We start from the raw sequence: 18,581 nt of genomic DNA, 5'->3' as shown, positions 1-18,581 counted from the left end.
TATTTTTGAGCATCTTACACCACTTATTTATACTCCTACCATCAAGTGTGTAGGAAAAATGTGCATTATATTGTATAATGTGAGTGAGTATGTGATCGAGTATGTGATCATGTAATTAAAGGCTCTATTGCATTCATACACACAAATGGGAAGACTTAAGGTTGTGCATGTAATGTGCAGAGCCCTGACTCCTTCAGTACATTTCACCTCTTCACAGTGGATTGATTTTAGCCCATTTGACAGCTATTAGATCAATGGGTCTGAATCTCACTTTCTCTTGTTTAATCATTTATGCCAATGGGGTGTAAAATACAACTAAATCAGAGAGAGAGAGAAAGAGTGTGCGTGAGTGAGTGAGAGAAAAAAATAATACAATCTGGAACTGTTACTTTTTTAGGTAAATTCTGTGGGGCTGGGAGAGGAAGAACACTAGCATTTCCTTTTTCACATGACCTATCCCTTAATGGACTGTGTGGAGCAGTCTCTGGAGGGTCCAGGGATGGAGGGTAAGTGTCATGGAGATACCTGAACCTTCCCTTTCACATAGAGGGGCCCCTCCCTATGTTAATGCAGAACATTCAAATACCACACAGATAAACACAGTGTAAGAACCTGAATACAATGGTAAAATGTGCATGATGAGTTAAGCACAGTATGCAGTGTTCACAGTTCTTTTTGGAAAGCTGATACAAACTAACTAATTTGAGTAGCTATTAGCTGCTCAGTCCCTTTTCAGCAAAATGATGTCTACCAGCAGGAGGCTTAGAAATACTGAATTTTAAATACAATCCACACTGTATGTATCATGTGAGAAGTGCTTCTCACCAGGTACATTTTCAGGATACTATGCTTTTTCTTGTAAGTGGGTATCAGTTTTTACCCTGATCTTTCCTGGGTTGGATTTATTTAATTTCTACTTGTGTTTAGGCTTCCCTGTGTTACAAGCCTCACTCTGGATCACAGCTCCTCCTCCTTGTGAATAAAGTCTATTGTATATGTGAAACACACAAGGCAAAATGACACAATGGAAGAGAAGAAAGTAGGGAGCAAAGATAAAGGGATAATTAGACGATTGCTGAACAAAGAACATCTAATGAAAGAGTTGCCATTTGAAATGTATCAGCATGTTACTGTATATAGAAGAATGAACATTCTCTAATTCTGTTTTCAATATTTTCACAATTGTCCTAGCATATATGTAAGTAACTCTGCAAACAAAGGGCAACTTTACCAACACAAGTTAATAAGTTATAGGATCACTTTAAAACCAAGTAGTACTTTGCAATGCATAATAGGGAAAGTGGGCCTGTGTTATGTATGCTACATATAGATGGTAAAAAAAAACAGCTGATGAGCAATGAGCTAACAACTGGAAATCTGGTGGGTTCTGTCACGCTGGCTGGATTGGGGGGAGGCATTTATTAAGTTTAACATCAATATGTCAAAATCATGGTAATTCATGTGAGATATGCCATGTCAGGTACCGTTAGAAAGGCTGTAATGTGTACATGTGTAAGGTATATGTGTAATGGAAGTTATGGATATGTTTGTATCTGGGTGACACCCCAGACAGGATGGCTGAACACAAGCGCCTGCTTAATGGCCTATTAAGGAAACTCACAGGTACAATGGGCCAGGGGGAGAAGCCAAGGATATATCTGATGAATCACCAGTCACTCATGTGACCATGGACTCCATCTCATTCCTGTAAATTTCCACAAGCAGCATGGCGAAGACCAAAAAAGGCAGCTGCACCACATCCATTTTGTCGTCAGTCACCAGTCTTCAGCCTACGTCTGGATCAACTCACCTGAAGCTGTGAAACAAAGGACTGAGACCCATCCAGGTACTGGATGTACACCAGAGGGACTATACAAGCCTGCAAACTCCACAATTCTATTAGAAACCTGATATATATGGACTTTCAAATCAATTGTATGTGCCTGATTGCTTTAATTATTTAACACTTCTCTTATAGTTTGTTTCTTTTTATAATAAACCTTTAGTTTTAGTTACTAAAGGATTGGCTGGCAGCGTGGTATTTTGGGTAAGATCCAAACTTATATTGATCTGGTACTGTGGCTGACCCTTTGAGGTCAGGAGAAACCTTTTTGGTAAAGAGCATAGAGTTTTAAATAACTAGTCTCTTTACTGGACCTAGTGGCTGATTGGGAGCCAGAGACTGAAATGCAGTAAAGGGGCTGTGTATATTTTTATTCTGGCTTCTTGATAACCAGTGTGGGGAATCAGAAGCGCTGTTTGTGGCTGGTTGGGAAGTCTGACTTCAGTGTCACCCACCAGTGCTGGGAGAATCTGCTCTCCTTTTACAGCCTGCCCTGACCGTGGCATTCTGAGGTGGCTACCCTAGGCACGGATGGGTCACAGGTTCATTAAACAGAGAGATCAAGTTACATCATCCTGCTATACATACAATATATATACCTGTCAGGTACACACAGGTAACACGATAGATTATCTTTGTTGCAGGAAAACTATGTAACTACAAACAGTGTACAGAAAACCTAAGAAAACAAGGAAATAAAAAGTGAAGGCAACTAGGACTACACATCATACAAATCCTGTCTACTTCACCACCACACACAGATCTGAACATATAACCTTAACTCTACCCCTATAGTGATGGTGCCTTTCAGCACCCCCTCATTCAAATCTGAACAGGTATGGTTTCATATATCTGAGCATAAATGATATCTTTGGTCTTTTTGTGCTAGTGATGGTCGGGGGCAAGGGGTGATAGAAGGCTGGCATTCCTATTAGAGGTATATGGTTGTGGAGCATTTGCTATTATGTGTAGTGGTTGTACTACTAGTTGTCAAGTTTGTATATCCAGGGGAAGGAGTTGAGGAGATACACTGATTCATTTCATTTCTTTTTAAGGTTTTGTGTTAGGTATATTTCTGTAGACCAACCTTAAACACAGAGTTTTGTATATGTTTATAATTTAATCTGGGCCCAAAACTATAGTACATTGTACCTTTAATAATAAATGAGGGCACACAATCCCTAGGATGAATGGTCTCATAAAGTTGTTCAGGTCCACCAATACAGATATGAAAAATAGGTTAGTGGAAATCTTTGTGAGAATATCACAGATGCTGATCCTGCTCAAGGCTGGGAGTTGGCATGGGTGACTTTAAGGAACTTTTCCAACCCTAGCATATGATTCTACAAAGTGCTTAACTCTGCTCTGTGTAATCCCATTCTTTATACTTAAAAATTCAATAATTCTGTAGAAAAGTGTGAATGTGCATCCATCTTACTGCTAATGCTGGCATTTTCACTTACAAACAAATCTCAACAAGATTTTACCTGTAATTTAAAAATATAGCAAATGTTTCTCCATTTCACAACTTTGAACATTTTAGTTAGAGGAGGAGAGACTGGGAGTCGGGTTTATACCAGGGCTAGCTGTGCATGGAGACTGGGATTGGGCTGAGAAGCCTGAAGAGTGGCGACTGGGACAGGGTAAGCAAGGAGAACTGGACTTTGACAAGGAGGCAGAGGTAGGAAAGTTACAGGACAGGGACAGGTTTGAGGGGATTAGACGGAAGTGGTTAAGCTCAGGGGAAATGGGAAGAAGAGTCTGTGCTCAGTACAGCACACACCTATGCCACAGAGTTCCTGTGTAACGCACTCACTTAAACCAAACTTTTCAGAGGACCTCGGTTTCATTCAATGCAAAGGATAAAGCTGCTCTGGGGATTAAACGAGGCTGTGTATTAAAGGAGGCCTGTAAGATCCCTCATTCATTTGATGTAGAAGGTGTGTAGTGAATGAGGCAGGGGGTTACAGGGAAAGAAATGATCTCTTAGTTAAGGCTGACCTGGTTAAATGAATTCTATCCTTGCCTCTGCCACAGCATTCCTCTGTGATGCTAGATAAGTCATTTAAACCAAACTTTTCACAGGTGGTCAATAATTGTGTGTTCTGGATTTTCTGGATGCCCAACTTTAGACTCAGGGGCCCAATTTGCAGAAGTGCTGAGGGCTCACAGCTGCAACTGAAGTCAATGGAAGCTGCACTTGAATATCTGAAGTGCTATGTAATGCTAAACACTGAAAAAAATCAGGTCCAAGGTGTCCCAAATTGGGCATCCCAACATGGTGGCAATGTTTGGCATTACTGTTTGTGGCTCAGATCACTGATCAGTAAAATGGAGCTAATACCACTAGAGCTTGTTACTTAATTTTCTCCTCTTTCACAGTCTTTCATTTTTCTGATTTTCATTTTCTCTTCCTCCATTAATTTTTATTCAACCTTCTTCATTCTCTCCCACCCCTTTATTTACATTTTACTGCCTCTCAGTGTGTCCTCCACTTATCTTACATTAATCATGGAGTAATTGAAATGTAGGGCTGGAAGGGACTTTGAGAAATCATCGAGTCCAGGCCCCTGCACTGTGGCAAGACCAAGTAAACCTAGGTAATTCCCAACAGTTGTTTGCCCAACTTGTTTTTAAAAACTTCTAATGTTGGGGACTCCGCGACCTCCCTTAGAAACCTATGCCAGAGTTTAACTATGTTTATAGTTAAAATGTTTTTCCAAATATCTAATCTAAATCTCCTTTGCTATAGATTAAACCCATTACTTCTTGTCCTACCTTCAGCAGACCGGGAGAAAAATTGATCACCATTCTCTTTATAACAGCCCTTAACATATTGGAAGACTGGTATTAGGTCTCCCTCAGTCATCTTTTCTCAAGACTAAACACGTTCAGTTTTTTTAAACATTTCCTCAGAGGTCAGGTTTTTTAAACCTTTTATCATTTTTGTTGCTCTCCTTTGGACTCTTTCCAATTTGACCATATCTTTCCTAAATCGTGGTGCCCAGAATTGGACACCTCCCAGCCTGGTGTCATCTGCAAACTTTATAAGCACACTCTGTACTCCATTATCAAGTCATTAATGAAAATATTGACTAGTACCGAACTAGGACTCACCCGTGGGACCCCACTAGATATGCCCTCCCAATTTGACAGCAAACCACAGATAACTACTTGGCTGGTCTATAATTCCTCAGGTTCTCCTTGTTTCCCTTTTTAAAAGGGAACATTGATTTTAACATTCCATTGGTGCCATATACTCTATTTATAGACGAAACACATTGTTGTTAAAGTAAAATTATAGAACACCTAGAAAAATACAGGTAATAAAAATGTTAAACATTCATCATTCACACTACAAGGCAGATGGCATGAGCTTCTCAGCTCTGATTTCCTAGTATTGTTGGTTTGTTAAACAGGCTCAACATTATTAAACTGTTTTTATGCCTGTGCATTTCATGTTAAAACTTAGAATTCTGCTTTATACAACAGATTGTGTGAGAATAATTTACTAACTTACCTAAATAAGGCCAATTCATGATATAAGTAAGAATTCCAGAATGAGTCTAATGTAAGATAGATAGAACCCAATGGCCAGAATGCAGCCAAAAGTTACGAAATGCCAGATTTATGGTGGCTTGTGCTACCTTAATTCTGCCCCTTTGGGTATATACCTAATGGTGTTGCTAATTACATAATCACCTCCTATTATTTCCACAGCATCCCTGCCTACAAGTGTGCAGGTTGGACGCACAAGGAAGTAGAGTTAAGGGTTCATAGGCAACAATAAATCTGGCATTTCCTAACTTTTGCATGCTTGACTTTGCACCCTAATTAATGTTCTTTTTGTTTGTAATATCTTGAAGATAAATACCCTTACACTCAGATTCACTCTACCCTGAATGAAAGGCAGTCTCTTTTGCAGGAACTTACACATCAAGGAGTTGGAAGGTTTATGTTAAACTAGCCCCTTCCCGTAACTTACACCACATCATTTAAATTTCAGCCACTAAGGCCTGATCTACACTGACCGGCAAATTCAGTGGCAGTCAACGGGAGTTACGCAAGCTACGTAGAGTAGCCCGCGTAACTCCCGTTGATTTTGTAACGTCCGTTTTGCACACCATCTCTACTATGCTGCGCGGACAGGAAATGCATACCCGTTGATGCAGCACTACACTTTTTTGGAGGTGGTTTTATTAGACTTACTTCAAGATCAATTGAGGTGTGTCTTCACTGCCGCTCACTCGAACCGGAAAAATCGATCTGACGGTGGTTTGCCACCGTCAGTGTAGACAAAGCCTGAGAGTTAGTGGGTTTATGTAGCTTTAGATTAAACTAAGGGAATGCAAGCTAATACCATCACACTGTGCTGGGAATTTGTGATTACATTTTATCCCATTCCTCTCCCCCTGGTTTTTACCCCTTGAAAGCAGGAGTTTATAATGGAAGTACTGATACCACCTCTACTAGAGCTGTGTGAAAGGCAACACTCTAATTAAGCAGTGTGAATGAAGGCACCACTGATTTCACAATCAGAAAACAGTGAGATCTTGGACAGAAACTATTTATTTTTACAACCATTAATTGTTAAAAAACTTAAATTACTAAGGCTTTACTTGGAGGATAAGCTTTTGATTGCTTAGTTGAGAGTATATAAAATAAATAATTTCCACTTCCTTCAGAATTCTTATTAGCCATACTTTTGCCAGAGAAAAAACAATAGATCACGTCTACAAATTCTATTAAGTTGTTTAGCTCACATTGACACAATGCCACATTTTATTTAATTCTATTCTGGAGTATGTAACAAACCTCATTCCATAAGCATCCATAAATAAATAAATAAAATAAAATCCAGGTGGTGTATTATTCTACATAGTGTATTTTATTACAAAGACAGAATTCATAATATTTACTTCAATGTCATCTAAACCACAGTAAGACATGAAAGCTGCTATCCACATAATGAACCAACTCTGCTGGCTTTTAACAGTGATTCTGATAATATACCTGGACAGAGATTCTCACTTTACCACATCAATCATTAATGACTACTTGTCATTTCTACCTAATTCATGAACAGACAATGTGTTTCATAAAAAAAACACTCCATTTAAACTTTTTAAAGACTGAAGTAGGCTTTTAATACCACCTTATTAAGATTCCTACATCTTTATGTAACAATTACTTCCTCAATAACTAGTCTTTGCACTCTCTGTTTAAGATCTGCGCAATTCTAATGATTAATCCCCTATTAAGCAACTTCAATTCCTGTCATTTCTGTTGTTTCTATGAAACAGACTCTTTCACCTATATTACTCTTCAAATTCAGAGACATGAACATCTTTCCATCACCAAAGACAACAGTTATAGTGGACCTCAAGCATGTGTGGTATTTCTGTAGTGAAAAGTCACCCAGATTTCAGCCTTATGATTTTCACCACAACCTTGTACATCCAGGAGTAACAAAAACCGCCACCGGTTGCAAAGGTGCTATTACCATGTTGAGCCCTTCCCCTACACTGGAAAGATGAGTCAGTGTTTTGATTTAGAAATCTCTCTCAATCTCTGTCTATGGCATGAAATTTTACAGTCACTCCATTACTCCTGTCAAAGTTTACTTATAGTATCATTATGATTCAGACTACTTCTATGGAAACTATGATTTCATAAACAACGTAGCTAGAAAATTAACAAATTCAAATAATTTAAGGCAATGGTTGGGTAACAGCACAGAGTGAATAATTTCTCCCTAGTATTAGTTGCAATATCAGGGACAAACACAAAGCCTCAGTGTTTTCATGTAAAGTAATTCTCCTGTGGACCTGTGATGTACTGTATTGTACCACCAATACCAGCTTTTTTCAGAGAAGTAAAATCTGCATTCTCACAGCCTCAACCTATGGGAAGATCCACTTCATTTGTAAAATATTCCCTTCAGAAACCATACAAATTAATTATTGAGCAGCATGGTCCTTAAAGAGTTTATTTTTATCAGGCTGAAAATATCAACAAGCAAACAGCAGTGCAATACTTAAAGGTTAGGTTTGGTTCGTATTAGGATTTAATGACACTGAATTGAAACAAAAGTCCTCAAAACTAAAAGTCTGTTTAAATATCAGTCAGACAAACTGAATTCAACTTTTGAGAAATGCTGAAATATACATTAAACTCCTTATATAAAGCAAAGATTGTCAAGATGCAACTCTTGCCCCCAAAGTAAACTTGCTTCAAGAGATGTTGAAGATCTAAATTAATGTTTTGATAGCATGCATCATGAAACTGTTTTTATGTTCCTGCATGCTATTCATCTGATCACACATTATGGTTCACCTACGAACAACTACTGTGTGTGTCTCTCTCCTCTCTGAAATACCCTTGGTCATTCATAGGCATGAGAATGAAATGCTTACCTATTTGGTTAGGAAGTGTGTGTATGTTTTTATATATATTCAGCCATCTGATGCATATATATTCACCACAGCCATTCAGGAATGGCTTTGTTCTTTTGCTTCTTCAGTTTTGTTTTCAGTGCTTGGAGGTTTTGAGTCATTACTTAAAGTTGCTGATATTTTCAAATACTTAACTGCCTACCTGCTCTTCCTGAGAATTTTTTTTTTCCTCATCTCGGCACTTTTTTGTCTGCACGTATGCTCATCATGTGGATGAAAGGCTGAAAGCACTGAGCAGTGTAAAACCATCTCATGGGTTATTCATATTATTTAAGCCAAATACAGTATCATTTAGTATTCAAATCTCTTATTTTACATAGTCCTTAAAAAGGAATATTTAAAAACAAGGTTAATAAAAGCAAGTTTTAAGATGCAAAAAAAATCCATTATTGTGTGGCCCTAAACTTCATAAATGATGATATGCTGCCTTGCTCTAATGAAAACCTGGAGGCAGCAGCACGATTGAATAAGCATGAATTCTAGAGAGCTCCCTTCAGGCCTGTACTACAAATGCCACTACTGTCTTGCTGCAGAGATGCAAACATGGGATTTCAGCTGTGGTCAGACCACTCACAGGACCAAGTATATTCTGATCCTTTAAAATTACATGGAATGGAAGTTAAAAATATACTGGTGACAGTTGAAAAGTATTGACCTGTACTGCGGAATTTAGCAGAAAAATTGCATCTGCATTTACATGGTAAGAGCTGAGAAATTCCAGTCTACAGAGCCGAGGGAAAAAGAACAATTCTCATCTCTTGTCAACATTATTAAAGCTGTTAAATTATTCTGATGTGCTTTGTCTAAATTAATTTATCACTTGGCCAATTTTGATATTGATATTAGTCTTCTTTTGGATTAACACACATCCTTGGGAATAATCTAAGTCAATAAAAGTTACAAGTAAATTGTAAAGAGAAAAATAAACAAGTTTGTCTGATAAGTCACAAAAAATATCACGAAAGAAAGCAATGTTGTGCAGACATCCTGCTGTTTTACAGAGAATGCTGACAGCAGGACTTTCTTTAAAAATTCCTTTATTAACTTGCTTATACTAAAATAAAATGTAATATAATAAAAATGGCTTCATCAGTTCTGACCATTGCTAAAAACTGAATAAATACCAAAATATTCTGAAGTAATGGATCAAAACACTATAGGTTACAACGTTAATGTAGTGTTTTGGGTGATTACTATAGAATATTGTTGTTTTATAAATAAGCGTTGGATTCTGTCAGCCATTACCTTGTAGCTATACAATTCTCCTTATTAACAAAATACAAAAAATTACCAAATAAAAGACAAACTTTATGTTTCAGAAGACAATTTCAATTCAATGTTTGAAAAATATTACAAAAGTAGGATCATGGGAGGAGTGAATCAACTGCTTGTTGAGATTCTTATGTGAAAATCTTGCAAACGACTCTCTTTCATCACCCAACCCATTCCTTTAAACCAAACAGTAAAACATACTTCATTGGCACAATATAAATGAAAACTGATCTCTAAAGAATGAGCTATTACTGCAGTACTAAATAATATCCTTTTCCTCCCACAGAGATTTTCAATGACTTAATGCACAACAGAACAATATTTGAAAAATAATTCCATATGTACATTCTGTAAACAGACCTCAGGCTCTCTTACAGATTTGACCTGAAGTGCACTGTACTGTACTATATCCATAAAAATGAAAACTAAGACAAGTACAAAGAGAGAGAGAGACATTTATATGCAGCTTCTACAATTAGGGCCCAAAGTTCTACATGCAGCTCACAGCAAAATTAGGACGGAGTGAGGGAATTTGCTTTCTTTTGCTTTGCAGTTTAAACAGTTTTCACTGAGAGGCTGTTTGACAGTACGGTATGCCTCTTGTAACTGGTGGCACGAAAAGATAAGCCTCTACAAACACAAAAAACCTTTGAAACAAAATGGAGGGACAGAAATAATTTAATAATAATTCAATTAATACTGGATTTGCAAAGCTCAGCAAAACTTCAAGGGAACCACGTTGGCCCTAAATTATTAACAACATTTTAGAAAGACTGAGTTATGAGATTAACAGTTGTAATGGGTTACATATTTGTTCAGCACTGAAATAAACATTTTATTAACCTACCAGTTCTTAAATTATAAAAAAGTGTGAAACGCTAATCCAATAGCTTGTGTTGTGAAGTGATTCATGGGTGCTCCTTAGATTTTAACAACATACAGCATATTTCACTAACCTTGCTCTCTGAAAAAGAATTGTTACACCATTCATCTGTTGGTTTAGGGCCAGATTTCAGTACTTTTACTCATGTTGTGTAACACCTTACTCCACTAATAGCTCTGTTGAGTTCAATAGGACTATTTGTAGAGTGAGGTACTATTCACAGGAACAAGAGTATCAGAACCTGGTCCTTAAAGGTTTTTATTTTCTAATTTTATGTGCAATTTCCCCCTAAATTTTTCCAGAAACATCTAACAGACGCTTTAAAAACTGATTACCTATTGCTTCCCTGTTAGTTAGTATAAAGAAAAATTCCTAGTTTACCTTAAGGGGAGATTTTTTTCCTTTAATCCTTCTTAAAGATACTAATCTGCATGCTATAAGCTCCTTGATGAGTTATACTTACATCGTGCATGGAGTCCAGAAGCTTAGTCAGTTGGTAGAATCGTTGCCAGCTTTGTCCAGAGTTACTTGGACATTTAGTTACCATCTTCCTTAATTCTTTGATGTAATTTGCCCTCATTTCTTCAAATGCAGCTTGGCTTTTGAGGCCATCCTTGGGAACTGCCAGTAAAATGACATCTTTATATTAATATTCATTGTATTGAATATTCTTATATCATCTACATTATAAAGTAAAGTTAGTTAATAATGGCTGAAGGATTATAGAAGTGTCTTTGTGTTGTGTGAGTTCCATATTTTTACTGACATGGATGACATAAGGAGCATCATAAACATTTTCATATGATACAAGAGTCCTTTCCAGATTTGTGCATGTGGAAGGGTTAAGTGGGGCAGGATAGCATCTTGAAAATACAGCACATACTATCCACCCACTGAAATGATTTTTCATTTGACCGAAGCACAAAATGACAGCAGAGGGCACAGGAATCTCTCTCTAAAATTGAGGACACTACATACCACCACTTGACTGATAACTATACTTGGGTGGAGGGGCAATGTACGGTACATACTTGCAATTGCTTTCATACTGTACTTAAATTGTATCTGCCAGGTGTGGAAAAGCTACAAGAAATAACACATTTCTTGTGCAATCAAACAATGTCTGAAGGTTAGGACATTATTGAGCATGTGTGTGACATCTTAAAGACAGCCATCTTCCTAATGCGGAGAAAGAGTATTTTTTCTAAGCTGACATCCTGCTTAAAGATTTGATCAGATAATACATCTGCAGTCTCAATGCAAGCTTTCTTCCTGACACCCTGTTAAAATTCTCATCTGTACTACTCATCGGTACTACTACTGAAGGGCCCAATTCTGAAATGCTACTGAGGCTAGTACTTATTTCTGTGAGCAGTCTGACTGACTTCAGTGGGACTAGTCATGGTAATGAGCATACTATTATCTATTTAGAAACTTTAACCAGATTATTCACTGTAGTAGATACTATACACAGTGGTAAATATTTGTAGGATCGATCATAACTGAGTCCTGGACCTGCCCTTGAAAAGATTACTGATAACTCTGAGCAATGTCATTATATTTCAATATTCACTAAGTTATTTAGATATTGTTGAGCCATGAAACAAATGTAAAATCTTGGATCTGTTAACTCAGGTCTGCAAAAAGAAAATTAAATACTTCAGGTGCAAGAAGTTAATTTATTTTCTAATGGTTAACTATGCTAGAGAATTACCTAAAACAGGTTTTTTTCAGTGTGTGGATGGCATCTCAATAGAGATTGTCCTGTAGACACCTTCCTTCCTATTCTTAATCCCATGGTCCACCTTGTGATCAGCCACTGTGATCACAGAATGTCCATGTAACTACTACCAAAATTACATACATGGAATAGAGTTAGAAATGAATTTAACAGTTTTTTATCTTCGTATTAAAGCAATTTAGCAGTGGGAGATAAGGAAGAGTTCTCCAATCACGTGTCCACTGAATGGCCTGGGGACCACAGTATGAGAACCTCTGGTTTAGACAAGCTAAAAGTCATGTGTCACTCTGCAAACCAACAGTAAATAGATTTCTTTACACATTTTCTAGTGCAACTTTAAACTTGAAGGCACACAACATTCAAAGACAGTTAACACAAAGCAACCATTGTTTTAAATAGATTTCTGAGCAAAGTCCATACCAAATGAATAAACACGAAGCACCTTTCTTTGACAGAGATACAAATCTCCGTCAGTAAAAAATAAAACAATTACAACATGGTATGGCACTTACATAAAATGTAAGGATTAACTATCTCTTCAATATTTACAAATCCATTCAATTAAAAGTATGATAATATATCTTTTGATCAAGACTCATGGATTTCTGATGGTATTATATGTGAGTTAAAGCCACCCTTCTATTTCTGTCAAATATTATTTCTTTATTTTACTGTTGTATTTGAAAATTATTACACCATCACCCCAGCCAGATTATAAAAGGAAGAAATAAGACCACAAATAAAAGGAACTCAAACAAAACACCAAATTTTGCAGGGCTGCCTAGTGTTTCTGATTTTACTTATTAAATGCAGAAGGAATACTGGCAATCTTCCAAGATTCATAGACTGGGGAAATGCAAGAAAACAATTGAGATGTAATGTGTGGTTTCTTCCACATGAAAATGGAGTGAAACTTCCTTGATGTGGTCATCATAAAGATTTCAAAGCAAATAGTACCCTACACATGATATGATTCAATACAAAACCTGAAATAAAAACAAGCCTGGTATTTTCCATCACAATATAGTATCAAGGTGAGGTTATTAGAAACTGGAATAATTGCTGATCACAGAGAATATTATCGTTATCTGCATTTTCTTTTTATCCTACTTTCTTCTTCTCTTTTAAAGTTGTGACATCATTGTCCATTTCAGACTGAATCAAGTAATTTATTTTACCCAACAGGTTCTTGCAATGAACTCTTCAAACCCATTTGTTAATAGTCTAAGAATAAGGTAAAATATCTTTCTTGCTGAAACAACTACTGCCACATTGCTATATGCAATTAAACTATTATTACTTTTCTATAGATTTCCCCCCTTCAACTGCTAATAACAAAAACAGGAGATCCACTTCTATTCTATTCTATTCTATTCTCTATAGGATCTTATACCACTCTCACGATCACAGGTAGTATCTGAGCATGTTCCATAGTGCATTAAGTAACATTCTGCGGGGGAGAACTGTGCTGTGTCCCTGCTGAGGGGATGAGAGAGAATGTTAGGTGCTACTGAGCTCCACTTGGCACAGGATGTGGGAGGAGTTCTAATATGCAGCTGGCCAGCAGACAAAGGGTATGTTGACACTGCAGCTGGGCCTCCCACAGCAGGCAGACAGACTTGTGCTAGCAGGTCTTGCTATCATGCTAAAAATAGCAGAGTGGACACTGAATCTTGGGCTCTCACACCTGAGAGTCTGGGTGCGCTTGTGACCCCAATTTCTAGTCAAAGCCACAATGTCCACACTGTTATTTTTAGTGCACTAGCTCAAGCCCCACTCACACGATTCTGTCTACCCAAGCCAGGGGGCTCACCCCCAACTGCAGTGGATACGTACTCAAAGTGGCCTCAGGTTAGAGCAGCCTTAGGCTTGCTCCCAGACGCCAATAGCTCACAGGTAGAAACCAGGAAGAGCTGAAGTGCAGTGGTGCTCGGGCCTTGCCTCCTTTTCCCTAGACATGCCTCCCCCAGCTCTATGCCACATGAGAACTCCCCTTTGGATGGGGGAATTCCTGCCAGATTAATTAACTGAAATCACGGTCCAGTATTTGTGACATCACAAAGCACCACAGAAAGATGTGATGCCATAAACAATCCTTTGTGATGTGAGTGAATGAATCAGCCAAAAAAAAAAAAGGAGGTTGATTACACAGAAGAAAGTTTCTGTTTACAGAAACAAAGGGGAATCAGCACTGAAATAGAGAAAACGTTCATGCTGTTTTAATTATTATGTTTTCAGACGTTTGTAATGGGGTTGTAGTTCTTTAAATCTGTTCCCCTTATAAGAAGAGAAGTAGATTGAAAGAGATTAATTATTAAACATTGTTGTCATTAACACTGAGGGCACGTCTACACTGTCCCGCAGTTTGGACTGTGGAGGTGTGAACTGCAATGTGCACCAAAATGTTCCACTGCGACTCCCCCACATGGACACTGCGGGCATGAACTTAAGGGTCCCAAGTTTGCACTAGTGTACTCCTCCTCAATCAAGGCTACATTCACGCAAACTAGGAACCTTTTAAGTTCACGCCCACAGCGTCCAAACTGGGGAGTTCCAGCGCAGCATTTCAGTACGCGCTGCAGTTCACATCTCCATAGCCTGAGCCACAGGGGCATGTAGACATGCCCTGTGATGCAATTCTTTATTATAAAAAGAAACTCTCTGAAACTCAAGCCCCAGTTTAAGAAAAAAGGAATACATTTAGTCCACTTTCAGTTAATTGTACTATAGCAAACCACACTCAATGTATGCGATACTAGCACTAGACTCATTTTGTCAAGAATGTGCACATTCTGATCTTGATAGTGCCTTTAAGCCACTTGTGTTGAGGATAATGTATAGCTCAGTGAGACAGAATTCCTCCCAGTTCCCCAGCATGCAAGGGAGCATACTACTTTTCATGAGAAGCAGCATGATCCCTCAGTGTGCTTGGCCAGGTCTGTTGTTTCATGCATAGAGGGATAGGGCTGTGGCCCTGCTTCATTTCCACCAGGATATATGACATCCTGAACAAAAAGAGCTTCCTCTTTTATTACTCTTGTAGTTAAATGCCTTGTACCATTTTGTGAATTACAGGTGCTAAATCAATATGCCATCTAACAATTAACAAATATGCTCGGTAACAATAGGAGCTATCCTACCTGTGCTTAACAGCAGCAAAACTTTCATTATGGTATATTCTTCAAAGCTAATCTGCAAGCGAACAAACTGCAGGCTGATCTGGTGCATCCCCTGGCACAGTTCAAACATTGCAGATTGACGCATCCTCTCCCTGCAAAGGAAAAACAGAACAGCTTGAGAGAATACAAATGCATAATAAAATCCAGAATGGCAAGCCATGCATCAGGGAAGCCAAAGTGCAGCGAAAAACAGCCAACAAAGTTCTACAATAAAACCTGCAGCTCATTTTTGTTTGGCCTACAGAGACTGTATGTACTCCATCTTCTTCTGAGTGGCAGCGTCTCCTATGTGCTCCAGGAGTGGGAAAACAGAGAATGCAGCCACTTTAAAATTAGCTGACCGTCCCAAATCCTTATCATTGCATTCCGGCCTTGGAAGACCCACAGCACACTCCTTCTAAGGTCCATCACAATCTAGGCACCTAAGTCCACTTCACTGAACCAGGAATTTTGGTTAACTGGGCTTACTGTAGGCAAGCTGGGGTAATATTATATTAGTGAAAGAAAACTAGGTAAATAAAGAGAAATATCATTTGAAAACAGATTTAAGGTTCAAGTTTAAGACTCTAAGAATGGCCATGCTGGGTCAGACCAATGATCCATCTAGCCCAGCATCCCGGCTTCTGACAATGGCCAATGGCAGGTGCTTCAGAGGGCATGAACAGAACAGGTAATCATCAAGTGATCCATACCGTTGCTTATGGCAAACAGAGACTAAGGACACTTCAGAGCATGGTTTTGCATCCCTACCCATCCTGGCAATAGCCATTGATAAATCCATCCTCCAGGAAATTATCCAGTTCATGGTCTTTTTTTACCCCTGTTATAGTCTTGACCTTCACATCCTCTGGTAAGGAGTTCCACAGGTTGACTGTGCGTTTTTGTTTGTTTTAAACCTGTTGCCTATTAATTTCATTTGGCGACCCTAGTTTTTGTGTTATGAGAAATAAATAACACATCCTTATTCACTTTCTCCACACCAGTCATGATTTTATAGACCTCTATCATATCCCCCTTCATCATCTCTTTTCCAAGCTGAAAAGTCCCAGTTTTATTAATCTCTCCTTATATTGAAGCTGTTCCAAACCTCCAATAATTTTAGTGCCCTTTTCTGTATCTTTTCCAATTCCAAAATTTCTTTTTTGAGATGGGTCGACGAGACGTGCACGCAGTATTCAAGATGTGGGTGTACCATGGTTTTATAAAGAGGCAGTATGATATTTTCTGTCTTATTATCTATCCCTTTCTTAATGATTCCCAACATTCTGTTAGTTTTTTTGACTTACGCTGCACATTGAGTGGATGTTTTCAGAGAACTACCCACAAAGACTCCAAAGTGCATTACTTTGCATTTCATCTGCCATCTTGTTGATCAGTTACCCAGTTTTGTGAGATCCCTTTGTAACTCTTTACAGTCTGCTTTGGACTTAACCATCTTGAGTAGTTTTGTATTATTTGCAAATTTTGCCATCTCACTGTTTACCCCTTTTTCCAGATCATTTATGAATATGTTGAACAGTACTGGTCCCACTACAGACCCTTGCGGGACACCACTATTTACCTCTTTCCATTCTGAAAACTAACCATTTACTCCTACCCTTGTTATCTACCTTTTAACCAGTTACAGTTCCAGGAGAGGACGTTCCCTCTCATCCCATGACAGCTTACTTTGCTTAGGAGTCTTTGGTGTGGGACCTTGTCAAAAGCTTTCTGAAAAAATCTAAGTACACTATATCCACTGGATCACCCTTGTCCACGTTTGTTGACCTCCTCAAAGAATTTTAGTAGACTGATGGGGCATGATTCCCTTTACAAAAACCATGTTGACTTTCCCCAATAAATTGTGTTCATCTATGTGTATGAAGATTCTGTTCTTTACTAGAGTTTCAACTATGGATGTAAAGTATCAAACGCTTAAAGGGTTAACCAGTAAGTTTTAATCCTACCGTTTAGCATTAACTGTTTTAACCATTCGCTGCATGGAGAAAGAGGGGTTGGCTGTGCACTTGGGGGGTGAGTGGGGACATGGTGTTGCTGGGAGGGAGGGATAATGGGGCGGGGGGCTGGGACACGTGCTCGCGCACATGCAGGGTTGAGCCCCGGCGGTTTAGGGTTTTGGTGCCGGTGGTGGCGCCAGCATGAGCAGCAGCAAGCCAGGCAGCAGTTGAGGTGTGCCCAGGTGAAGGGTCTGGTGGGGTTAGGTGGGCATAGAGTCCCCGGTCCTAGGGCTGGGCCAGAAACATGGCGAGGGGCGGAGAGCAGGGTGCAGAGGTGCCTTATTGCCCTCTCCGGCAGGCTCCAGGGGAGAGGTAGCAGTGCCCTGGCTCCAGAGGGCCTGCTCCAGGGCGATCGGTGGGCTGCAGGGGTGGTGGTGCCCCAGATCTGGAGGGCCTGCTCCGGGGTGATCTGCGGGCTCTGGGGGTCGTGGCAGGAGGTGGATGGATTGGGGGGGGGGGGGGCGGGCGCCGGGGGTGACTGGAGGGGCCAGGGCGCGTTGTCCCCTGCAATCCCCTAGGGATGTAATATATCTTAGCAGTTAACCATTTAAACTATATTAATTTTAATCGTTTAAATGCTTTTTTTTTGTTAAACGACATTTTACATCCCTAGTTTCAATCAATTTGCCCGGTACGGTACTGAAGTTAGGCTTACTGGCCTGTAATTACCAGGATCACTTCTGGAGCCTTTTTTAAAAATTGGCATCGCATTAGTTATCCTTCAGTCATCTGGTACAGAAGCTGATTTAAACGATAGGTTACATACCACAATTAGCAGTTCTGCAATTTCACATTTGAGTTCCTTCAGAACTCTTGGGTGAATACCATCTGGTCCTGGTGACTTATTTACTGTTTAATTTATCAATTTGTTCCAAAAACTCCTCTAATGACACCTCAAGTTGGGACAGTTCCTCAGATTTGTCATCTAAAAAGAAAGGCTCAAGTTTGGGTATCTCCCTCACATCCTCAGCCGTAAAGACTGATGCAAAGAATTCATTTAGTGTCTTCGCAATAGCCTTATCTTCGAGCGCTCCTTTAGCATCTCGACTGTCCAGTGGCCCCACTGGTTGTTTAGTAAGTTTCCTGTTTTTGATGCATTTAAAATTTTTGTCATTGTTACTTTTTGAGTCTTTGGCTAGCTGTTCTTCAAATTCTTTTTTGGCCTGCCTAATAATATTTTTACACTTCACTTGCCAGAGTTTATGCTCCTT

General features: G+C 39.0%; 1 protein-coding gene across 7 annotated transcripts in view; it reads right to left on the bottom strand.

The window, feature by feature from the left end:
- NR3C2 (nuclear receptor subfamily 3 group C member 2) overlaps window positions 1-18,581 on the bottom strand; it is a 285,508-nt gene that overhangs the window by 5,242 nt on the left and 261,685 nt on the right. For 5 of the 7 annotated variants that reach the window (XM_067551920.1, XM_067551921.1, XM_067551924.1 and 2 more), the window contains 2 exons: window positions 15,335-15,465; window positions 10,917-11,074 (listed from right to left, as the gene is read on the bottom strand). In XM_067551920.1, coding sequence (XP_067408021.1) covers window positions 10,917-11,074; window positions 15,335-15,465 — 289 coding nt within the window. Of the gene's footprint in view, window positions 1-9,618; window positions 9,747-9,957; window positions 10,218-10,916; window positions 11,075-15,334; window positions 15,466-18,581 lie in introns of those variants that run through there. The other 2 variants (XM_067551926.1, XM_067551922.1) reach the window with 2 other exon arrangements.

The sequence above is a fragment of the Emydura macquarii genome, unplaced genomic scaffold (genome assembly GCF_026122565.2).
Source record: "Emydura macquarii macquarii isolate MOO-44397 ecotype Brisbane River unplaced genomic scaffold, CSIRO-AGI_Emac_v2 contig_1363, whole genome shotgun sequence".
NCBI lineage: Eukaryota > Metazoa > Chordata > Testudines > Chelidae > Emydura > Emydura macquarii.
This window is presented reverse-complemented; position numbering and strand designations above follow the sequence as displayed.